Raw genomic sequence first — 25,000 nt, 5'->3', positions numbered from 1 at the left:
GTCAGATCACATCAAGGAGATTCAGATTCAGCCGACCGACCGGCTCGATGGATTATTAAAGAGTCTCGTTACGTAACGCTCTGTCTGCGGAGAGAGGGCTGGGATGGACTGTTTTAATAAGTACCATAAAATAGGAATTCAGATTTTCCACTATATAAATATATGATTAAAGAAGTTTAATGAAGACATTGTTAAGGTTTGATTTTGTCTGAGCGGTTCAATTTAAAGTTCTTGCACATTCAAAACTCTTTTGAAGCCTTTCCTCCAGTCAGGTTCAGTCTAACTGCAGGAGAGACATCAGCTGGACTCGCTGCTGATTGGCTCAACCAAACTACATTTATCTGCAAAACATCATGAAGAACATTGTTTTATCTTTTTATTATTCACTTTAACTGTGTTATGTTTACTGTGTTATGACATGCTGGCGGTGCGGGTCGTGATGCGTTCAGGGCCACTGGCTGTTTTCGTCTCTGGAATCAGGCGTTAGGCAGCGTTGGGTCAAAACTGGCAGCCATGATAGAACATGTTTCTGTCTGTCAGAGCGCAACACTTCCTGTCACGCTCAGTGAGACTCCTCACTTGTTTTGTCTGTCAGTCTGTCTGTAGTGTCAGTAGTGAGTTTTCTCTGTCAGTGTTCAAGGTAAAACTTTATCAGTGCAGGACATGACAGATAAAAACAGAACACAGATATACAGACAGGAAATACAAAACAGTGGATAGTGTGTCTGCTGTGTGTGTGTGTGTGTGTGTGTGTGTGTGTGTGTGTGTGTGTGTGTGTGTGAGCTGCTGCTGGCCTTGTGTCTGTGTCAGTCTGTCCTGTCAGACTGGCAGTGTGTGAGAGGTTTCTACACCAAGACAGATTCCTCTCTGTTTATTTCGTCAGGTGATGAAAATGATTCTGACTCTGGCAAAGTTACAGGAAACTTTTCAGAAAACAATGATATAATTATTTCATCTTAAACTATTTTTAGTATTGTTTCAGAATATATTTTTGATTGTATGACATTTAATATGCATTTTCCTGTATATTTATTTATTTGTAGCGTCAAGAGTTGGTACCAAAGTGACAGCGATAGCATAGCAAGTTTTAATGTAAAGTGTTAGCACGGAGCTACTATCACTCAACATAGTGGATGCTAAAGTGTTAGCATGGAGCTACTATCACTCAACATAGTGGATGCTAAAGTGTTAGCATGGAGCTACTATCACTCAACATAGTGGATGCTAAAGTGTTAGCATGGAACTACTATCACTCAACATAGTGGATGCTAAAGTGTTAGCATGGAGCTACTATCACTCAACATAGTGGATGCTAAAGTGTTAGCATGGAGCTACTATCACTCAACATAGTGGATGCTAAAGTGTTAGCATGGAGCTACTATCACTCAACATAGGGGATGCTAAAGTGTTAGCATGGAGCTACTATCACTCAACATAGTGGATGCTAAAGTGTTAGCATGGAGCTACTATCACTCAACATAGGGGATGCTAAAGTGTTAGCATGGAGCTACTATCACTCAACATAGGGGATGCTAAAGTGTTAGCATGGAGCTACTATCACTCAACATAGGGGATGCTAAAGTGTTAGCATGGAGCACCAGAGCTGATGATCTACCAGGAACACATGGATGATTTTGGTGTCTGCTCTCATCATATAACAGCTGAGTCGACCGACAATCTACCTAAAAGCTGTGTATTCCTTAAACATGTAAGTGTGTGTGTGTGTGTGTGCGTGTGCGTGTGTGTGTGTGTGAAAGAAAAAAGAAGCTGCTTGTATGTTTTTGTCTTCTTCTCTTCTCTCTTCCCTCCTTCACCTCCAGCCTCTCTCTGAGCCTCTCAGTCTGAGGCCGAACTCCATAATATATTCATCTGTTTTCCTCTCATCGCTCCACATTCCTCTGTTCCTCCTTCTTCTCTCTCTCTCTCTCTCACTCTCTCTCCCTCTCTCTCTCTCTTTCCTCTGGTTTCAGCTCTAATCGTGCAGAGTGAATAAAAAGCTCGGCTCTTCACTCTGCAGCTGAACCCGGGGGGAAGTGAAGCTGGCAAACATTAAAAAAGATGTTTCTGTTTGCGAGCTCGCCGTATAAATAATTGCAGGTCTCAAATTAACTCTAATTTCAAGCGTCGGCTTTATTGGAATGTGTGCTTTGATGTTGAAATCCATAATTCAGCAGGGATTAGAGAGCGGAGAGCTAATTACTGCAGATTGGATATACATATCTAACGAGGAGAGAGAGAAGAAGAGAAGAGAAGAAGAAAAAGAAGAAGAGCGTCTTAATAAAGTGAGAATTCATCACAACGAGGCTGGAAGAGATTTGATGAGGAAATGGATTTGGATTGATTAGCATTTGTTTTGTGTGGGACTGTGTGTGTGTGTGTGTGTGTGTGTGTGTGTATGAGACATGTATGTGTGTATGTGTGTGCACGTGTGTTTTTGTGTATGTATGCATTTGTGTGTGGTTGTGTGCAAATGTGTGTTCATGAATATACAAGTGTGCCTGTGTGTATCTGTTTGTGTGTCTGTGTGTGTGTGTGTGTGTGTGTGTCTCTGTCTTTGTTTTTCATGTGTGTATGCATTTATGTGTTTGGGGATGAATATGAGTGTGTGTGTGTGTGTGTGTGTGCACGGTCTGAACGGACTGGTTACAGAGGGCGTTCTGGGCCTTGGAGGTCACAGGTTTGATTCCTCTGGCGGCTCCTCTGCAGCCGTCGGGGGTTCGGTGCCTTGCTCCGGGGCGGGGCGGGGCGGGGCGGGGCGGGGCGGGGCGGGGCGGGGCGCGGTCTGGTCGGCAGCGCCGTCACTCAAACTCAAATCAACTTTATTGGCAGGACAAAAGAATTTGTGTTTCCAAAGCATTTGTAACAAATTAGAGAAATAAACAATAATCCAACATAGGAATGTTAAAAGTCCAGTTTCCTGTTTTACTGAACAGTGATCTATCTCTCTCTCTCTCTCTCTCTCTCTTCCTCTGTCTCTCTCTCTCTCTCTGTCTCTCTCTCTCTCTCTCTGTCTCTCTCTCTCTCTGTCTGTCTTTCTGTCTCTCTCTCTCTCTCTCTCTGTCTCTCTCTGTCTCTCTCTCTTCCTCTGTCTTTCTCTCTCTCTGTCTCTCCCTCTATCTCTCTCTCTGTCTCTCTCTCTCTCTCTCTCTCTGTCTCTCTTTCTCTCCTGCTCTCTCTCTCTCTCTCTGTCTCTCTTCCTCTTCCTCTGTCTTTCTTTCTCTCTCTCTCTCCTGCTCTCTCTCTCTCTCTGTCTCTGTCTCTCTCTCTCTCTCTCTCTCTCTCTCTCTTTCTCTCTCCCTTTCCCGTATTCAACACATGCTGGCCATTTCTCAACAGCAGTGAAAAGGCCAGCAAACGTGTGTGTGTGTGTGTGTGTGTGTGTGTGTGTGTAGGTGTGTGTGTGTGTGTGTGTGTGTGATGGGGGGGATCAGTATTCCCCAGGAGGATTGTGGGATATGTTTATGTAATGATTAATCTTGCCGTTTCTTTATTTGCGGAGGATTAACGTCTGGGTGTGCTGCGTTCACTGACCTCAGCTTCATTCAGACAAACATCTCTCTCTCTCTCTCTCTCTCTCCCTCTCTCTCTCTCTCTCTCCCTCTCTCTTTCGCTCTATCTCTCTCTCTCTCCCTCTCTGTCTCTCTCTCTCCCTCTCTCTCTCTCTCTCTCTCTCTCTCTCTCGCTTTCTCTTTGTGTTTCTCTCTGTCTCTCCCTCTTGCTCTCATTCATTTCAATTCAGTTCATTTAATTCACACACAGGTCTGTTTATCACCAAATCAGTTTTCAAAACCCATTCAAATACATTCAAACCATAGTGAGATAAGCTATTTGTCTTTTAAAACATGCATTTTGTAGCACATTATGACAAATCAATGTCTATTTCTGAAAACATAACCCATGCAATAGTACATAATCAATAAGCTTACACAGTGTATTGGTGTGTATATCTGTAATAACTGGAAACTTCCAAAACAGAAAAAAAAATTGCAAAGCAGTGTTAACAGGCCAAATCAGACATTGTCATTACCACTGTGTGTGTGTGTGTGTGTGTGTGTGTGTGTGTGTCTGCCCCCCCCCCTCCCCCCAGTGAACCCAGGCTGCCAAGTGTTTTTGTCCGTCTCGATAATCCCACCATGTCAAATGAATCCATTCAGTCTGAGCTGAGAGAGAAACCAGCAGACAGACAGGAAGCTGCAGGCTGACAGAGTCCAGACAGCGAAGGGTTAAACAGTTAAAACAGCTGTTAGTGATTTTCTCTTCACCTCCAGATGTTTCCAGCAGCTACAACAGAGTTTGATATGAGAAAATGTTTCAGGATGTAAAACATCAGCGGTAAACGTCAGGTTTTGGTGTCAGTCCCTCAGAATCAAAGAGCGAGGGCTTCTTTCTAGAGCCGCCATTTTGCACCGAGAGACGTTCAACAATCATACAGGGAGAAGTCGCTTCTCTGGAGGTTGTTGAAAGGCATTCTGGGAAATGTAGGAAATCCCTAACTGCAGTAGAAGAAGACGCGGCAGGTTCAGGGAAAGTGGGTTCACCAGAACAGTAAATTACAACATTTCATCACTAAATAACTCCAGTTCACAGTCACTTGTTCTCCTCTCTCCTCTCCTCTCCTCTTCTCTCCATTCCTCCTTTCCTCTCCTCCTCTCTTCCTCTCCTCCTCTCCTCCTCTCTTCTCCTCCACTCCTCTCTCCTCCACTCTCCTCTCCTCCATTCCTCCTCTCCTCCTCTCATCCTCTCTTCTCTCTTCTCCTCCACTCCTCTCTCCTCCACTCTCCTCTCCTCCATTCCTCCTCTCCTCCTCTCCTCCTCTCTTCTCCTCCACTCCTCTCTCCTCCACTCTCCTCTCCTCCATTCCTCCTCTCCTCCTCTCGTCCTCTCTTCTCTCTTCTCCTCCACTCCTCTCTCCTCCACTCTCCTCTCCTCCTCTCCTCTGCTCTCCTCTCCTCCTCTCCTCCTCTCTTCTCTCTTCTCCTCCACTCCTCTCTCCTCCTCTCCTCCTCTCCTCCTCTCTTCTCTCTTCTCCTCCACTCCTCTCTCCTCCACTCCTCTCTCCTCCTCTCCTCTCTCCTCCTCTCCTCCACTCCTCTCTCCTCCTCTCCTCTCTCCTCCTCTCCTCCACTCCTCTCTCCTCCTCTCTTCTCTCTTCTCTTCCACTCCTCTCTCCTCCTCCTCTCCTCTCTCCTCTCTCCTCCACTCCTCTCTCCTCCTCTCCTCTCTCCTCTCTCGTCCTCTCCTCCTCTCTTCTCTCTTCTCTTCCACTCCTCTCTCCTCCTCCTCTCCTCTCTCCTCTCTCCTCTCTCCTCCACTCCTCTCTCCTCCACTCCTCTCTCCTCTCTCCTCTCTCCTCCACTCCTCTCTCCTCCTCCTCTCCTCTCTCCTCTCTCCTCCTCTCCTCTCTCCTCTCTCCTCCACTCCTCTCTCCTCCTCTCCTCCTCTCCTCCTTCGCTCAGCTGCAGCTGCTCTTCTGCAGATGAAGCAGGAATCTGCAGCTGCATGGCGGTAAATCAGGTTGTTTGAGGGGAGGGGGGGGAGGAGGGGGAGGAGGGGGAGGAGGGGGGGTCGGTGGGACGGGTCCGGCTGCCAGGTGGGGGGGTGTGGGTGGGGTGGGGGGGGGTGGGGGGGGGGGTGGGGGGGGGAGTCAGACTCTGACTCCACCAGGCTCCTCTCTGTTTGTAGCTGCCAGCGCTCGCCAGCTGCTGCTGGGAGGCTGAACACCGAACCGAACCGAAACACCTGAAACATCTGAACGATCCTCCAGAAGAAGAAGAGAAGGAGAGACGGAGAGGAGAGAAATATTCTACTCAAGCAGAAGTAAAGCTGTTGGTGTAAAAATATTCCTCCATCCCTCCATCTCTTCCTCCGTTCACCATCAGCTGTTTCTGTCTCCCTCCATCTTTTTATTCTGCTCTCTCTCTCCATCCTCCCTCTCCCTTCTTCTCTCTGATCATCCATGAACAGGATGTCTTTCCCATGCAGTGTTAAATCAGTTCAGACCGGGTTCTTCCAATCAGAAAACAGACTGAAGCAGCAGAGATCACAGACTCCGTCTCACCCAAACTCCTTCCTGTCACTTCAACTTTCATTTCTTGGCCGTCTATCTCCATCAGTTTCTTAGTTATGGCTAAAAAACAATAATCATCTAATGTTGGAAATCGCACATCTGGATCTCCACCAGAATCTAACCCGTGGTTCCTCAGCCCTCCACCGGTCTGTTCAGCAGGTTTCATGTTCATGTGTTCATCAGTTTGTGAGGTTTCCTGCTGACAGACTGACTGACAGGTGAAAACAAAACCTGCTTAGTGAAGGAAACCAAATAAAATATAGAATAAAACTAAACCAGATTTCTCTTTTTGCATCTTCTTGACTGTTTTCTCGTACACCAGGTGTGAAATATCAAAGATTAATGCCCGGATCTACTAAAGGTTTGCGCCAGTGCAAATCGCACTGCGGGCGCTAAAACCTTTTCTGATCTACTAAGACGGCCTGAAGTCAGGGTTGATCTGTGTGCGCCGTTTTTTGCGCTTTGGTCTAATTGCATACGCATTTGTGGGTGTTCCAAGGCTGAGGCGCTAAATAAAGGGAGGAATTTATGGAAATTGGTAGTGGACGTGATTTATCAAGAGACGGTGGCCGGTAACACCTGCTGATTGTGCACAGAATTTAAGGAAAAGCTTGTCTTATCATTTTGCACATAGGATATCTCTGCTGAAACTGTCTCTGGAACCGGCTCCAAGATCAAAGTGACACAGTCATCTGCATAACATGCAGTCATTAGATCGCAGGGTTTAAACGAGTATGCTGACTTAAAAATGTACAAGTTAAGCGGTGGCAGAGCAGCAAAATGTGCATTCAATATTCAGACTATTACCTAAATATACAAAAATGAAAAGTCGCAGGCTATTCTCTGGATTTGCTGACATTTATTATGAGCCAATGTCTCCGCGACATTGCTTTGATGAAAACAATGCAGCTAAAACATGTGTGTGTAATAACACATGACAGTGGAGAGGTGTGTGCACGGCTTCTCCAGCTGTATGTAACCATGCCTTCACCCTCTCCATCCTCCCACCTGACACCTCTCATCAGGCTCCTGAAGACTCCTGAAGCTGTTGTGTGTTGGCTAGTGGAGCGAAAACTGATTAAATATCATTAAATCTGATCATTGATACGTGTTCAGGGGTTTTGTCTGTGATGTGAAGGGAAATCATCAACTGGAAGGTCCGGGTTCAAGTCAGGACTGCTGCTCTGTAGCTGACCTCTGACCTCCCTGTGTGTGTGTGTGTATGTGTGTGTGTGTGTGTGTGTGTGTGTGTGTGTGTCATGAGACTTCACACAGCAGCCTGTTAGCGGAACAATGAGCCTTCAGACAGAAAGCAGGACTGAACTCAGTCGTACTGCAGCTGAACCTGAAGCCCCGGGCGCTCTGTGTGTGTGTGTGTGTGTGTGTGTGTGTGTGTGTGTGTGTGTGTGTAGGTGTGTGTTTGATAAAGTGAACATGAGTGTGTGTGTATCCTGCGTTTAATTCAGGACACAAACAGTTATTGAGCTTCAAATCTGATGACGTTTTTGTGGTCTTCTCTAAGTGTGTGTGTGTGTGTGTGTGTGTGTGTGTGTGTGTGTGTGGAGTGTGTGAGTGAGTGTGTGTGTGATTTTGATGTAATACACACTACATGATTGTATCATGTAACTTAATTCTCTCTCCTCATAATCATATTGAATTAAATGCCATAACTTCCTCACATTACATGAGCAGATCATGAGACTTCACACAGCAAAACATCCTCACTGTCCGTCAGGAACAGAACAACAGCTGATTGGACTGACAGGAAGGGGGCGTGGCTATTAGGGGCGGGATGATTCTTATTTGTTATCTCTAGATAATGAGATAATTTTCTTATTCTCCAGATCTCGGATAGCAAAAATTGTTTTCCCAAGATAATGACAAATAACTTGATATCTTGAGAAAAGTAAGAAAACTCTTATCACAGGAAAACAGTGTGAATAAAATGTTTGTCCTCAGTGGGCTTCCGTAGAAATTTGACCAAAATATGGGAGAAAATCTGGATAAACGACAATACGACGACAAAATTGGAAGAGTTGGCACACACACACACACACACACACACACACACACACACACACACACACACTGTGGTGGAGTTAATCTGCTCCTGCTGCGGTTCACTGGGTTTGGGAGAAGAACATGCAGATCTCCATTCACTGGGTCAGGTGGTCAATCCCTTCTCCAGAGAGAGAGAGAGAGAGAGAGAGAGAGAGAGGAGGGGGGGGGGGGGGGGGGGGGGGGAGAGAGAGAGAGAGAGAGAGAGAGAGGGGGGGGGAGAGAGAGAGAGAGAGAGGGGGGGGGGGGGGGGGGGAGAGAGAGAGGGACTTAATGGACCACACAGAGTGAGTTAAGCCTTCAACGTCAAACAGTGTGTGTGTGTGTGTGTGTGTGTGTGTGTGTGTGTGTGTGTGTGTGTGTGTGTGTGTTTGGAGCAGTCATTTATAGGCTGAAATAAATCTGATCAAGGAGCAAATTTACCAAACCAGAGTGAAGAGAGTATTACTGTAATGAAGAGACAAACAACTGGGAATTACTTTTCTCTTCTCTCTCTCTCTCTCTCTCTCTCTCTCTCTCTCTCTTCTCTCTCTCCCCCTCTCTTCTCTCTCTCTCTCTTCTCTCTCTCTCCCTCTCTTCTCTCTCCCTTCCTCGAACTCTCTGAACTGTTAAACTCAGTGGTTCTCAAATATGATAGAGTTATTATGGCTGGAGATTTTAATGTGCACACTGACAACCTCTCTAACTCTTTTGCAACCAACTTTTTAAATATTGCCAACTCTTTTAACCTAGTTCAACATGTCAGGTCCTACACATGACCAAGGTCATACTCTTGACCTTGTTTTTACCCTCGCCCTGACTTTGAACTCTACGTTTGATTTTGTCTCTGACCACAAATGCATTGTTTTTGACACCATGCTTCAGTCTTCTGCTCAACCGCAGAAGTGCACAGTACATTCTCGCTTTCTCGCCCATTCTGCAGCTACTTTTTCATCCTGTTTTTCTGATTCTTATACCCCCCCCCCCCCCCCCCACCTGACTCCTCCAATGTTAATGATCTTGTAACGTGGTTCATTGATCAGTGTGCATCTGCGCTAGACACCACAGCTCCCTACACTCCCAGGTCGTTTTCTTCAGCTAGCTCTTGCCCCTGGATCAATGACAACATTCCTCATCTGAAAAGGGAATCTAGACGAGTGGAGCGTAGATGGAAGAAATCCAACCTTAGGGTCCGTCTCCTCCGTCTGAAAGAATTGCTGTCCACGCTCAACCAAAACATCAAAGAGGCGAGAGTTGCCTACTTTGCAGGCCTAATTAGTGACAACAAACACAATCCTAGGTTCCTGTTTAAGACCACTGACCGGCTTGTAAACCCTGCCCATCCTGCTGTATCTGCCTCCTCCAGTAGACTGTGGAAACTTCTTCCTTTGTTGACAAAATCAATAACATTCGATCTAATTTTAACAACGCTACTGGTTCTTCTGATTCATCAGTCCACTGTCCTACTCTCTTGTCTGAGTTCTCCCCTATCTCTCTACACAATCTTATTGACACTGTATCCCATATGCACCTGTACTCCTGCCCGTTAGATGTAATCCCCCCCAAACTCCTTAAAGAGGTCCTGCCTACCCTGGGCCCCAGCCTACTCTCAATTATTAATCTCTCTCTCACCTCTGGCCGTGTTCCTGATGGTTTTAAGATGGCGAGCGTCCAACCTATTTTAAAAAAACCTGCCCTTGATCCAACCCAACCAAATAACTACAGACCCATTTCGAAACTACCATTCATCTCCAAAATTCTTGGAAAAATGGTGGCACAGCAGCTCCTTGAGGTCATTGAAGGACACAATATTCTCAATAAATTCCAATCCGGCTTTTGTCACCAACATAGTACAGAAACAGAACTACTAAGAGTGACAAATGACATCCTCATGCGGGCTTCTGTCCTGGTCCTGCTCGACTTAACTGCTGCTTTTGATACCATTGATCGCTCCATCCTGATTGAACGGCTTAATAAGTGGGTTGGTATCTCGGGCTCTGCTCTCAATTGGCTCTCGTCCGATCTGACAAACAGGAAGTTTCAGGTTGTCATAGATAACTTTGTGTCCTCAACTGCCCCTATACTCTGTGGAGTACCGCAGGGTTCAATCCTTGGTCCCGTCCTTTTCTCACTTCACGTTACCTCCAGGCAACCTGGTTAGCCAGTTCAACTGCATCTCTCACCACTGCTACGCTGATGACATGCAGCTGTGTTTTTCAGTTCAGCCAAACGACATGGGTAGTATTGGTACCCTCCATGACTGCCTGGCTGCTATTAAGGAATGGATGTCACTTAATTTCCTTCAGTTTCCTTCTGTATGTTTTGTTTTATGTGCTTTTAATCCTTGCTTGTATGTTGTTTGAAAATCTGTATTGCTGCTATCTTGGCCAGGGCTCCCTCGAAAAAGAGATCTTGTAATCTCAATGGGACTCACCTGGTTAAATAAAGGTTAAATAAAAAAAATAAAAAAAGTTAAATTCAGACAAAACCGAGGTTCTTCTTATTGGTCCTGATAAGTTTGTCTCTGAAGTGAAACCCTGTATCGGCCCTCTGGCCACCAATGTTAAACCCTCCTCAAGAAACCTGGGTGTAATCTTTCACCAGAATCTGAACTTTGACCTACACATAAACAAGCTGGTGCAAACCTGCTTTTTCCAACTCCGGAACATCACAAAAATCGAATCAATGCTATCAACCAGAGATCTAGAATTACTAATCCATACCCTAATTTTTTCACGCCTAGACTACTGCAATGTTCTTTTCTCCGGTCTCAGCCCAGCGGCCCTGTCCCGCCTGCAACTCGTGCAAAACGCTGCTAACCAAAACCAACCGTAGATCCCACATTACACCAATCCTCGCGTCCCTTCACTCCCTGTAAAGTACAGAATAGATCTCTACTACTTATCACATAAAAGGCCCTGCATGGTCTCGCCCCTTCATACATTTCCGAACTTTTGCATCCGTATTCCACCTCTATCCCACTCAGATCATCCGACCAAGTCTCTTATTTATACCCCGCTCCCTCCGCAAATCCAGGGGTGATTACGCTTTTCCCGTTAGGGCCCGTCCCTCAGGAACTGTCTCCCCCTCTGTTAGATCGGCTGAATCTGTAAACGGCTTCAAAAAACCTCTCAAAACCCATTTTTACCGACTTGCCTTCCCTGTAACGGGGCTGTAATTTATCTTTCTGTATATTGCTGTATATGTATGTTGCTTATTTTTCTGTATTGTATTTTTGTATTTCTGTATCTTGTGAAGCACTTTGTATCTTTGTTTTAAAAAGGTGCTATATAAATAAAATCTTACTCACTTACTTCTCTCTCTCTCTCTCCCTCCTCTCTTCTCTCTCTCTCTCTTTCTCTCTCCCTCCCTCTCCTCTCTCTCTCTCTCTCTCTCTCTCTCTCTCTCTCTTTCCTCCCTAGACTCCTCTACACTTCCTTTGTAATTTGTATGTGTAAATGTCAGTGTGTGTAGGAATAGTGTGCATTTATGTATGTGTGTATCTGTGTGTGTGTGTGTGTGTGTGTGTGTGTGTATGTGTGTGTGTGTGTGTGTGTGTGTGTGTGTGTGTGTGTGTGTGTGTATGGGTGTGTGTGTGTGTGTGTGTGTGCCCTCCCTCCTCTAAACCAAACAGCTCTTCATTGTGTTCACATGGCTTCACACTTACATAACTTCCTCTCCTAAATATAGAGTCTCTCATATAAACTGCTGTGGACAGACAGATACAGAACAACAGGACAGGGCAGCAGCCTGGTTCTGGACCGGGTCTGGTCTGATCTGGTCTGGTCTGGTCTGGTCTGGTCTGGTCTGATATGGTTTGGTTGGGTCTGGTCTGGTCTGGTCTGGTCTGGTTTGGTTTGGTTTGGTTTGGTTTGTTTTGGTTTGGTTTGGTTTGGTCTGGTCTGGTCTGGTCTGGCTTGGTCTGGTCTGGTCTGGTCTGGTCTGGTTCGACACAGTCTGACACAGGATCGGCACAGGATCTGTTTCTCATGGTAATTTGTCTAGTTCAGCATAAAAGAGTGATTATAGAATTTTAAGTGTTAGTTGCTATGGTGACAACACAACTCTGGACATTAAGGTGTAAAGTCTGTCACTGTGAGAACTGAGCAGATGAGTCTGTTAGCAAACTGTCAGAACTCAACTGGAAGCTAACGTTAGCGACGAGGCTAACATAGCTTCATCACAGACTGGACTTCTCTCTCTAGCTCTTCTACTCAACATTAGCATGTTAGCAATCCATGGCAGCAAGGAGACAGAGAAGCTGCTTTGGTTCTTGCTGTAAAACCTCTCAGCTCAGTGACTTGCTGTGAGTCTCTTCATGCAGAAGCTAGTCCAACGGGTCACAGCAAGATGGCCGCCGCTCCGACCGTCCTGGAACGTTGATTTTAACGGGAATGACCGTTCTATCCGTTCAGGCTCTGTGATTGGTTCCCTTTGGGTCTCCGTTGTAATTTTGATGCAATGACTCTGTCCATGTGTTCGGCAAAAACAGCTAACCCAGGTTGATGTAAATACTGAACTCAAACTCAAGGAAGCTTCATGTCTCTGAAGCATTTCTAGGTAGGAAGTTGTAGTTCTGTCTCCTTCAGGTAGGACACATAGGAAGCTTCCTTTGAAGGTTCCTTGTTTTGGCTGATGTTGAAAGAAGCAGACAGCGGTTCCTCAGGCGGAGAAGGAAATCCCACCCTGCAACATCAGTGAAGAAGAATCCCTAACATGCTAAAATTAAGGAAGTCCAGTCAGTCAGTCAGTCAGTCAGTCAGTGAGCCAGTCAGTGAGCCAGTCAGTCAGTCAGTCAGTCAGTCAGTCAGTCAGTCAGTGAGCCAGTCAGTCAGTCAGTCAGTCAGTCAGTCAGTCAGTGAGCCAGTCAGTCAGTCAGTCAGTCAGTCAGTCAGCCAGTCAGTCAGTCAGTCAGTCAGTCAGTCAGTGAGCCAGTCAGTCAGTCAGTCAGCCTGCGGGTCAGTCATCCAGTTAATCAGTCAGTCGGTAAGTCAACTGGTCAGTCAGTTAATTTATCCAATCAGTTTGTCAAACAGTAAGTGATCAGACAAAAGTCAATCAGTCAGTCAGTTATCCAGTCACAAAGTCAGCCAACTACCCAGTCAGTCAATAGCCAGTCAGTCAGTAGTCAGTCAGTAGTCAGTCAGTAGTCGTTCAGTAGTCAGTCAGTAGTCGTTCAGCCGTCAGTCAGTAGTCAGTCAGTAGTCGTTCAGTAGTCAGTCAGTAGTCATTCAGTAGTCAGTCAGTAGTCGTTCAGTAGTCAGTCAGTAGTCAGTCAGTAGTCGTTCAGTAGTCAGTCAGTAGTCAGTCAGTAGTCGTTCAGTAGTCAGTCAGTAGTCGTTCAGTAGTCGTTCAGTAGTCAGTCAGTAGTCGTTCAGCCGTCAGTCAGCCGTCAGTCAGTAGTCAGTCAGTAGTCAGTCAGCAGTCAGTCAGCCGTCAGTCAGTAGTCAGTCAGTAGTCAGTCAGCAGTCAGTCAGCAGTCAGTCAGCAGTCAGTCAGTAGTCAGTCAGTAGTCGTTCAGTAGTCAGTCAGTAGTCGTTCAGCCGTCAGTCAGTAGTCAGTCAGTAGTCGTTCAGTAGTCAGTCAGTAGTCATTCAGTAGTCAGTCAGTAGTCGTTCAGTAGTCAGTCAGTAGTCAGTCAGTAGTCGTTCATTAGTCAGTCTGTAGTCAGTCAGTAGTCATTCAGTAGTCAGTCAGTAGTCGTTCAGTAGTCGTTCAGTAGTCAGTCAGTAGTCGTTCAGCCGTCGTTCAGCCGTCAGTCAGTAGTCAGTCAGTAGTCAGTCAGTAGTTGAGTGTGTTGTTGTCAACATGAGGCGGAGCTGCAGGATATTTTCAGAGAGCTGCAACACGCTGCAGCGCTGCAGCTGCAGCGTGGCTTGTGGTCCACAGTCACACATCAGAGGATCTCAGATGCTGCTTCATGTTTCTACTGGAGAACGATCCTCTGCTGCAGGCTGCTCTGATGTTGTAAAGCTGTAATCCTTCAACTACGACTTGCTGGACCTTTCTGTCCACCTTTGCGTTCTGTTTTTTATGGCTGAAAAGGGAAAAAATATTATATTCTTCTTTAAATTGAGTATGCAATAAAACCTCTATTGTTGTGTATGGAGTTCTTCAAGGAACCCTTTAGGTATTTTTTTTCTAGTGAGGAACCCTCAAGTTTTTATTTATTATTTATGTTTTTTGACCTGAGACTGTTGTATGGGCAGAAATATGTGTCTGAAATTGAATTATTTATATTTGAATTTGAATTGCTCAACTTGAATAATAATAATAATAAAAACTGAATAGCATAATTTGAAATTGAATTTATTAGTTTGAAACTGAATTCCAATAAACTTGAAACTGAATGTAATATTATGAAATTGAATGAATTTGCTCTGAAACTGCATTCAGTTCTCACAATTCAAATTCAGTTTCAGAGCAAATGAATTCAATTTCATAATATTACATTCAGTTTCAAGTTTATTGGAATTCAGTTTCAAACTAATAAATTCAATTTCAAATTATGTGATTCAAATTCAGTTTTTTAATGCAATTATTCAAGTTAAACAATACAAATTCAAATTATGTGATTCAAATGCAGTTTTTTAATGCAATTATTCAAGTTGAGCAATTCAATTAAAATATAAATAGTTCAATTCAGTTTCTAGTGACACATCTTCTTCTGCCCATACTGTTGACGCTGAAAGTCTGTCGCTGTGGGTGCGGTCCAGGAAGGCGGACTGCTGTTTGGATGAAACCCGGTCCGGAGGTCTGGGGTCGGCAGCAGACGTGAACACAACCCACACTGTGGTTTAGAAGAGTTTTCATGTGTGAAAGCAAACCTGCGAGTGTGAAATCCCCCGAAACGATCTCAGGTTCAGACTCTAATCGGCCCGAGTGTGGAAAACGCCCTCCGAGTTCCTTCAGCAGGGTTTTCACACCCAAACAGACGAACCGCCGGCCGGGTCCCGCCGCTGAACCTCGTGATCAGCAGACCAGCTGGCTGGAGGGAAACTTCTCGAATGCTTTTGGGGAAACAAATAAACACGTCGTGTCCCGCCAGTGATGCGGGCAGCCCTTCGGCCAATCAGTGACAAGATGCATCATCCTTACGAGTTTTGTCCAAACAGGTCCAGTGGTATTTAAGATATCATGTTTGAGTTAAAAACTGTTTTTTCCTTCAGAGTCAACTGGCAGCAAACTATAAACAGATTTCTTGATTTTCTCAGAGTGTCTGTTGTCTCTCCAGTCTGACCAGGGAATCTGTAAACGTTCAGCCAGCCGCTCATTATCGCAAAATAAACCCCAACATGGTGAATCAAGAAGGTCTTGATCGCTGTAACCATAGAACTGTAACCATAGAAACGGCTGTAGCTAGCATGCTACTGTAGTAAAACTGTAACCATAGAAACATGAACAAATCCGGTCAGATTTCCGTTAAGCTTCTAACCAGCAATCTGAAGTTTGTTTCTCCCTGAATAAATTAAAATATTGTCTATAATGTATTAATTGTCTATAATAAGTATAATAATAAGTCTTCCATGTTTCTAAACTCTGTTAGCTGAGAGTTTGTCTGCAGCAAGCTGGTGTTGTGCAGCCAGAGAGCGCTGGGAGCCGGCAGCCGCTTGCTGATTGGCTAATCTCAGCGAATCCACGTCTGTCCTCATTTGGTCCGGCGAACTTTGTCATCTGATACGGAACAAGATCAAAACATCTAGCTACTCTCTCAGCTGTTTCTCTTCTACAAAGCACGATGGAGAAGGTTTAGCTGCAGGTTTGTCTCTTCACCAAATATCAAGTCAGAAGCAGCAGAGTTTCTGACAGCAGCAGCGAGTCGTGGGAGCCGCCATGTTGGCTGCAGTAGCTGTTAGCTGCCGGCTGGCTCCGCCCCTCTGGAGCAGACGCTGGGCGAGTTTCCCCAGACTGAAGAAGCAGACTGACAGAAAGACCAGGACCAGTCTGTAACCAGCAGGAGGGTCTTTTTGTGGCGGTTAATTTGACTAGAATTTATAACCTCCTCCTCTCCTCCTCTCCTCTCCTTGTCTCCTCTCCTCTCTCCCCTCCTCCTCTCCTCTCCTTGTCTCCTCTCCTCTCTCCTCTCCTCTCCTCTCCTCTCCTCCTCTCCTCTCCTCTCCTCTCCTCTCCTCTCCTCTCCTCTCCTCTCCTCTCCTCTCCCCTCTCCTCTCCTCTCTCCCCTCTCCTCTCCTCTCCTCTCCTCTCCTCTCTCCTCCTCTCCTCCTCTCCTCTCCTCTCTCCTCTCCTCCCCTCCTCTCCTCTCCTCTCCTCCTCTCCTCTCCTCTCCTCTCCTCTCCTCTCCTCTCCTCTCCTCTCCCCTCTCCTCTCCTCTCCCCTCTCCTCTCCTCTCCTCTCCTCTCCTCTCTCCTCCTCTCTCCTCTCCCCTCTCCTCTCCTCTCTTCTCCTCTCTCCTCCTCTCCTCTCCCCTCTCCTCTCCTCTCCTCTCCTCTCTCCTCCTCTCTCCTCTCCTCTCCTCCTCTCCTCTCCTCTCCTCTCCTCTCCTCTCTCCTCCTCTCTCCTCTCCTCTCCTCCTCTCCTCTCCTCTCCTCTCTCCTCTCCTCCTCCCCTCTCCCCTCTCCTCTCCTCTCTTCTCCTCTCTCCTCCTCTCCTCTCCTCCTCTCCTCTCCTCTCTCCCCTCCTCCTCTCCTCTCCTTGTCTCCTCTCCTCTCCTCTCCTCCTCTCCTCTCCTCCTCTCCTCTCCTCTCCCCTCTCCTCTCCTCTCTCCCCTCTCCTCTCCTCTCCCCTCCTCTCCTCTCCTCTCCTCTCTCCTCCTCTCCTCTCCTCCTCTCCTCCTCTCCTCTCCTCTCCTCTCTCCTCTCCTCCCCTCCTCTCCTCTCCTCTCTCCTCTCCTCCTCCCCTCTCCTCTCCCTCTCCTCTCCTCTCCTCTCCTCCTCTCCTCTCCTCCTCCCCTCTCCTCTCCCCTCTCCTCTCCTCTCCTCTCTCCTCCTCTCCTCTCTTCCTCTCCTCTCCTCCTCTCCTCTCCTCCTCTCCTCTCCTCTCCTCCTCTCCTCTCCTCCTCCCCTCTCCTCTCCCCTCTCCTCTCCTCTCCTCCTCTCCTCTCCTCCTCTCCTCTCCTCTCTCCTCTCCTCCTCTCCTCTCCTCCTCCCCTCTCCTCTCCCCTCCTCTCCTCTCTCCTCCTCTCCTCTCTCCTCCTCTCCTCTCCTCTCCTCTCCTCCTCTCCTCTCCTCTCCTCTCCTCTCCTCTCTCCTCCTCTCCTCCTCTCTCCTCTCCTCTCCTCTCCTCTCTCCTCTCCTCTCCTCTCCTCTCCTCTCCTCTCCTCTCTCCTCTCCTCTCTCCTCTCCTCTCCTCTCCTCTCCTCTCCTCTCCTCTCTCCTCTCCTCTCTCCTCCTCTCCTCCTCTCCTCTCTCCTCTCCTCTCCCCTCCTCTCCTCTCCTCTCCTCTCCTCTCCTCTCCTCTCCTCTCCTCTCCTCTCCCCTCCTCTCCTCTCCTCTCCTCTCCTCTCCTCTCCTCTCCTCTCCTCTCCTCTCCTCTCCTCCTCTCCTCTCCTCTCCTCCTCTCCTCCTCTCCTCTCTCCAGTTATAGTAGTGGGATTAGATATAAACAACATGGAGGAACTTCTTGGCTGCAGAGCGATGTGATCCGATGTGAAACAGCGGTGTGGTTTTGGTGTTCATATAACGACGACTTTGCTGGCCAATCAGAGCTGAGTATTGAACGAAGCAGGTAGTAGCGAGCTGAGCGTGTGATCTGTGGCCGTGCAGCTGAGCGGCTCGTCAGCCTGTTCATCCGGAGCGGTTTGACCCGTCAGGCTGACGCCACGCAGCGCGGGACGGGACGCAGCCAGATGTTCACTTCTAAAACGACGACAGAAAACCGTTTTGCATGGATCAGCAAGGGGGAGGTGTGTGTGTGTGTGTGTGTGAGAGTGTTTTGGGAAAGTGTTTATCTGTGTGCATGTTGTGTGTCTGTGTGGTTAGGCTGTTAGATATTGGCCTGGGGAACTTGCAGTGTGTGTAGGTGTGTGTGTGTGTGTGTGTGTGTGATTAGGTTGTTACATCAGAACGGGAAACTAGCGGTGTGTGTGTGGTTAGGATGTGTCAGTTTTCTGGCGGGCTGCCTGCCTGCCTGCCTGTGTGTGTGTGTGTGTGTGTGTGTGTGTGTGTGTGTGTGTGTGTGTGAGGCAGTAACATTCAGAGCATGAGCTCTTTAATCATTTGAAGTGTTTTTGTTGACGCTGTGTGTTCAGCCGTACGGACGAACTGACTCAGAACCTGCAGAACAACAAGCTGTGAGATACTTTACAGTTCAATACTGAGACAGAACAATACAACACACTGTACTGCACAGCAAATATAATACAACACAATACAACACACTGTACTGCACAGCAAATATAATACAACACAATACAACACACTGTACTGCACAGCAAATATAATACAACACAATACAACACACTGTACTGCACAGCAAATATAATACAACACAATACAACACACTGTACTGCACAGCAAATATAATACAACACAATACAACACACTGTACTGCACAGCAAATATAATACAACACAATACAACACACTGTACTGCACAGCAAATATAATACAACACAATACAACACACTGTACTGCACAGCAAATATAATACAACACAATACAACACACTGTACTGCACAGCAAATATAATACAACACAATACAACACACTGTACTGCACAGCAAATATAATACAACACAATACAACACACTGTACTGCACAGCAAATATAATACAACACAATACAACACACTGTACTGCACAGCAAATATAATACAAAACGCAGTTATGAAATCAGACGCTCGACTTTTTTGGTGGTAAATAAAAACCAACATGGAGGAGATGAAGCGTCTGATCTGTGAACCTGTGAGGAAGAGGAGGGACAGAAAGTTATTTATCAAGATTTAAAGGAAAATTGTTTTTGTTGTACCTGCTTTCCCTCAACCTGCCTCGTCTGCTTCTCCTTCAGTTAGTGATTTCCTACGTTTCCCAGAATGCCTTTCAACAACCTGCTCCACCTGCTGCAGGTGGAGCAGGTGGGGCAGGTGCGGCAGGTGGGGCAGGTGGAGCAGGTGGGGCAGGTGCGGCAGGTGGGGCAGGTGGAGCAGGTGGAGCAGGTGCTGCAGGTGGAGCAGGTGGGGCAGGTGCGGCAGGTGGGGCAGGTGGAGCATGTGGAGCAGGTGGAGCAGGTGCTGCAGGTGGAGCAGGTGGAGCAGGTGGAGCAGGTGCTGCAGGTGGAGCAGGTGGAGCAGCAGCAGCAGGTGGAGCAGGTGGAGCAGGTGCTGCAGGTGGAGCATGTGGAGCAGGTGGAGCAGGTGGAGCAGCAGCAGCAGGTGGAGCAGGTGGAACAGGTGCGGCAGGTGGGGCAGGTGGAGCAGGTGCTGCAGGTGGAGCATGTGCAGCAGGTGGAGCAGGTGGAGCAGCAGCAGGTGGAGCAGGTGGAGCAGGTGGAGCAGCAGCAGCAGCAGCAGGTGGAGCAGGTGGAGCAGCAGCAGCAGCAGCAGGTGGAGCAGGTGGAGCAGCAGCAGCAGGTGGAGCAGGTGGGGCAGGTGGGGCAGGTGGAGCAGGTGGAGCAGGTGGAGCAGCAGCAGCAGGTGGAGCAGGTGGGGCAGGTGGGGCAGGTGGAGCAGGTGGAGCAGGTGCGGCAGGTGGGGCAGGTGGAGCAGCAGCAGCAGGTGGAGCAGGTGGAGCAGCAGGTGGAGCAGGTGGGGCAGGTGGGGCAGGTGGAGCAGCAGGTGCAGCAGGTGGAGCAGGTGGGGCAGGTGGAGCAGGTGGAGCAGGTGCAGCAGGTGGAGCAGGTGCAGCAGGTGGAGCAGGTGGAGCAGGTGCAGCAGGTGCAGCAGGTGGAGCAGGTGAGGCAGGTGGAGCAGGTGGGGCAGGTGGAGCAGCAGGTGCAGCAGGTGGAGCAGGTGGGGCAGGTGGAGCAGCAGCAGCAGGTGGAGCAGCAGGTGGAGCAGCAGCAGCAGCAGGTGGAGCAGGTGGAGCAGCAGGTGCAGCAGGTACAGCAGGTGGAGCAGGTGGAGCAGCAGCAGCAGCAGGTGGAGCAGCAGCAGCAGGTGGGGCAGGTGGAGCAGCAGGTGGAGCAGGTGGAGCAGCAGGTGCAGCAGGTGCAGCAGGTGGAGCAGGTGGAGCAGGTGGGGCAGGTGGAGCAGCAGGTGGAGCAGGTGGAGCAGGTGCAGCAGGTGGGGCAGGTGGAGCAGCAGGTGCAGCAGGTGGAGCAGGTGCAGCAGGTGGAGCAGGTGGAGCAGCAGGTGCAGCAGGTGGAGCAGCAGCAGCAGCAGGTGGGGCAGGTGGAGCAGCAGGTGGGGCAGGTGGAGCAGGTGGAGCAGCAGGTGGGGCAGGTGGAGCAGCAGCAGCAGCAGCAGCAGAGCTTTGGTTCTCTGTGGCTGTAAGAGCATTTCAGGACGAATTACATAAGCAGAGGCTTAAACACAAAAGCCTGACTGTACCCAGCAGGGGAAAACAAGCCCGACACACCGGCCGGCCGTCCCGAAACACGATTACCACCGAGCCGAGCCGAGCCGAGCCGAGCCGGGCCGAGCCGAGCCGAGCCGAGACGAGCCGAGCCGCCGAGCCGAGCCGAGCCGAGCCGAGCCGAGCCGAGCCGGGCCGAGAGCTAATCCAGTTCAAAGTGTTTACTGTCCCCAGTCATATAGTCAAACACCGCATACTGGAGCGGTTTGTGTGTATCGCTGATAAACTGTGCGTGGCATGTTTGTCTTTTCTCTGAGGGAGTATGTGTCTTTAAAGAGAACCAGGTGACAGGCAGACAGACAGACAGACAGACAGACAGGCAGAGAGACAGGCAGGCAGACAGGCAGACAGGCAGACAGGCAGGCAGACAGACAGACAGACAGACAGACAGACAGGCAGACAGACAGACAGACAGACAGACAGACAGACAGACAGACAGGCAGACAGACAGACAGACAGACAGACAGACAGGCAGACAGGCAGACAGACAGACAGACAGACAGACAGACAGGCAGACAGGCAGACAGACAGACAGACAGACAGACAGGCAGACAGGCAGACAGACAGACAGACAGACAGACAGACAGACAGGCAGACAGGCAGACAGACAGACAGACAGACAGTTCAGCAGCCTGTTCTCCTCAGCTGGCCTTCAGCAGGAGACTCATCACTGTTTCTGTCAGTTTGTCTTCTGGACTCTAAACCTGTCAGTGTGATGTTGTGTTCAGAAAATCGACTTGATGGTGAAAGCGTCTGGTGAACTTGGAGACTAACCGACACTGTGGCGGGTGGATGAAACGGTTAAAGTCCCCATGAACTGAACTCCCATTCCTTCTCCTTCCTGGGAAACAGAGCGTCTTTAACGGTGACATCACACTGCACCGGGAGGCGGAAACCAAAACTCCAAAGCAGCTTCTCTGTCTCCTTGCTGCCATGGATTGCTAACATGCTAATGTTGAGTAGAAGAGCTAGAGAGAGAAGTGCAGTCTGTGATGAAGCTACGTTAGCCTCGTCGCTAACGTTAGCCTCGTCGCTAACGTTAGCCTCGTCGGTCTTTGGACTGAATTGAAAATTGAAATGCGTCTCAGCGGTGGCTGTTGGGTCTTTGTGAATCCTCCGGCGGGCGGAGCGGGGTGAAGCTGCAGACGAGGAGGAACATCAGAAGTTTTATTTATAGAGTTTTAACTTCACCTGTCAGCAGTTTGTCCTTGATATCAGCTGATGACAGGAGAGATCAGATGTTTGTGATGCGTCCCGACGCGCCGCTGCAGCGCTGACGGCGGTTTGATGTGAGAAGAAGAAGAATGTGTGATTCTGACAATCTTTGTTCTCTCTCTCTTTCTTTACATCTCTCTCGCTCTCTCTCTATTTCTGTCTCTCTGCTTCACTCTTTTGCTCTCACTTTTTCTCTCTCCCTCTCTCTCTCTCTCTGCAGCTCAAATTGAAATCATTCCCTGTAAGATCTGTGGAGATAAATCCTCGGGGATCCACTATGGGGTGATCACCTGCGAGGGCTGCAAGGTGAGCACCGACCGCACGACCTCACTTCCTGTCCAGTCTGCCGGGGCCCCGCCTTTTCCCACAGGTCGTCAAGGAGACGGGTTTGATGTCCTGTCACTCAATCATCTTTTCTTTTTTTTTTTGTTTTACCACTTTGAAGTTTCTCAGATCACAAAGACTCTTCTCTGTTAGAAATCCTCCAGTTTCCTCTGAAGGAAAAACTTCAAAGTTCAAATGTTGGAGTTCGACTCCGCACATCGCTGCTGTCATGGAAACCACATAACTCATAATGCTTTATCTGTCTCAGGATCAGAATAATGTTCTGCACGATGTTCTGCAGATAAATAGTTTAGTTCAAAGCTGAACTGAATGAGTTAAACTGAACGAATGTGAAGACTGAGTCGTCACAATACTGGCTCCTGATTGGCCGACAGCAGCGGCTCCTCTAATTCAAATGAGGTAAACCTGCTGAGTGGAGGCTTTCAGTCCAGATGCTGCAGACTGGACCCTGATTGGACGGATTTCAGTCATTCTTTAGTGAGGGAGCCAATCAGGAGCGAGTCCAGCTGTGATGCGTTTCCTGGAGTTAGTCTGAAACTGACTGGAGTTTTGAAAATCCAATAACTTTAAATTTAACTACTGAAAATCACATTTTATCTATGTCTTCATTAAACATCTTTGATCACATATAAATAGAGGGCAATTTTAATTCCTATAATATGGCCCCTTTAAAGATCCACTATGTGATATTTTCAGTCTAAGTCATGTGTTTCGGCTGATCAATAGAAAATCCAGTTTTCCCACATGGAACGACAAAAGGCAGGAAATCTTCTCACAGCATGGGAAGTGATGAATCGAAACGTCTAAAAAAAAAAAAAGTAAAAGCATCAAGTTACCTTAAAGAAAGCCTTTACTTCTTTTTGGAAAACTGCAGATCTTCTGACTCTCGTCTCTTTGGTGTGAAGCTTCAGTTTTGTGTCTAATGAACACAAAACTCCCAAGAAAACCTGACTGAAGTCTCTGGATCATCAGCTGCTGTCTGTAGATTCATGACAGTCATCCAGGTAGTAAAATATCCAAAAGATTAAAACAAAATCCCGTTTTCAAGTCCAGTGGATTTTGTTTTTATCTTCTGGATATCATCAGCTGATGAATCTCTGTAGTTCCAGGTAAAGCTAACCTCAGGTGCTGCGCTTTTACTTTGAAGAGATCAGCACATTTCAGAAGTGATCGATTATTCTCTGATCTCCATCACAGCTGAACGCTCATCATATTGACCAAATAACCTTTAAATTCTTCAGACAGACCCACTCTGTCAGTCCAAATCCCCCTTCACTCTCTCGTATTCGTGCACACACACACACACACACACACACACACACACACACACACACTGTCTGTCTCCATGTACGTGCACCAGCTTCCTAAACAAGCAGTCTGGAGCTGCAGAGAATCTGAGGCTGCTGTCAGAGAAAATCTCACTTCATCTAAACTGAGCAGCTTCTCAGCATCATCATCTTACACCTCTCCACACACACACACACACACACACACACACACACACACACAGTTTTTTGAAGAACTTTGTAAACTCTGTAAAGTAGTTATACTTAAAGAGCAAATCAGCAGTAAATAACTTTGAAGCATGTTTTACTTCTGGCCGCCTCCGTCAGTGAAACACCTGACAGCAGGTGTTTTTCCTTTGACAGATGATGCTTAACAGCCGCTGTGACATCACTGATTGGGGCGTGGCCTGAAGAAAAACATTTTTTACAGTTTCAAACTAAAAGAATAAAGAATTAAAAGGTGATTAAAATAGGAACACATGCACTTTTACACTTTTACCTCAAATCTTATGTATGATTTAACTACAGAACCTGAATGGAAAGAATCGTTCTTCCACTTTGTCATGGTAATTTGCCTAGTACAGCATAAAATGGCGAATATGGAACTTTAATTTAATTTCTATGGTAACAACACAACTCAGTGTACGGCTGTAAAGTCATGACGACAAACTGACACAGAACTGTGCTGCTTTAGACCTGTGCAGGTGTGTTGTGCTGAGGCGTCTGCTGTAAACTTAAAGCAGACTCTGATAACTCTGATTGGTTCTCTGGAAAAAGAGGGAAAGTGTTCACCAACCCTGATTGGGTAAAGAGAAAGCATGAATGAAACCAGAGAGGTGGGTGGTGTTAGGTATTCTTCCTGATTGAACTTGTGTATAAACTTCATGTCCATGTTTCAACCCAACGAGTTTCTGCCCTGTGTGATTTAGTGCTGATTTGCTCTTTAAAAAGTTTCATAAGTGGGACGTCCTGCAGGTTCAGGAGGCGGAGGTGTGAACGATGTAACTCGTCCTGGGTTTGAATCCGGCCTGGGACCTTTGTCGCATGTCACAGTTTGTCAGAATCTTTAATCATTCCAGTATTTGAATGAAAATGAGAAATCACAATATGATTTCTTGGTGTTATCCTGCAGCTCTAATCTCCATCCCACTATTTAAACTGGTTAAAAGCCCGTCTGTCCCTCCAGTCTGCAGCAGCTGTGGGACAGACCGGCTCACAGACCGGCTCACAGACCGGCTCACAGACCGGCTCACAGACCGGCTCACAGACCGTCTTCTCATTACGTCTCATTACGGGAGTCGGAGCGGCCGCCAAGTGTTCGGACGGTTTGAAAGCCGGTCCGGACCATAAATCACAACTACTTGGCACGGAAAGCCGCTCGCTGTTAGAGAGGCCGCCCGAACAAGACGGTGCGTTGCCGCGACAGCTGTTGCCGCGACAGCTGTTGCCGTGACAGCTGCTGGCTGCTGTAGGCTCATTTCACAGCCAGCGAGCAGCTTATGGAGATGTATGTATGTACAGACACGAATCAGAGAGGCTAAGTGGGGCTGCGGAGTCAGATGGGATGGATGGAAGAGGAGAG

At 47.7% G+C, this 25,000-nt stretch overlaps 1 protein-coding gene across 1 annotated transcript in view; it reads left to right on the top strand.

Annotated features, from left to right (window-relative positions):
* Positions 1-25,000, top strand: part of LOC139928586 (nuclear receptor ROR-alpha A-like) — a 187,930-nt gene that overhangs the window by 147,982 nt on the left and 14,948 nt on the right. Inside the window, exon 3 of the mRNA XM_078285465.1 lies at positions 22,008-22,093. Coding sequence (XP_078141591.1) covers positions 22,008-22,093 — 86 coding nt within the window. The remainder of the gene's footprint in view (positions 1-22,007; positions 22,094-25,000) is intronic.

This window comes from Centroberyx gerrardi, chromosome 1 (assembly GCF_048128805.1).
Source record: "Centroberyx gerrardi isolate f3 chromosome 1, fCenGer3.hap1.cur.20231027, whole genome shotgun sequence".
Classification (NCBI taxonomy): Eukaryota; Metazoa; Chordata; class Actinopteri; order Beryciformes; family Berycidae; genus Centroberyx; species Centroberyx gerrardi.
This window is presented reverse-complemented; position numbering and strand designations above follow the sequence as displayed.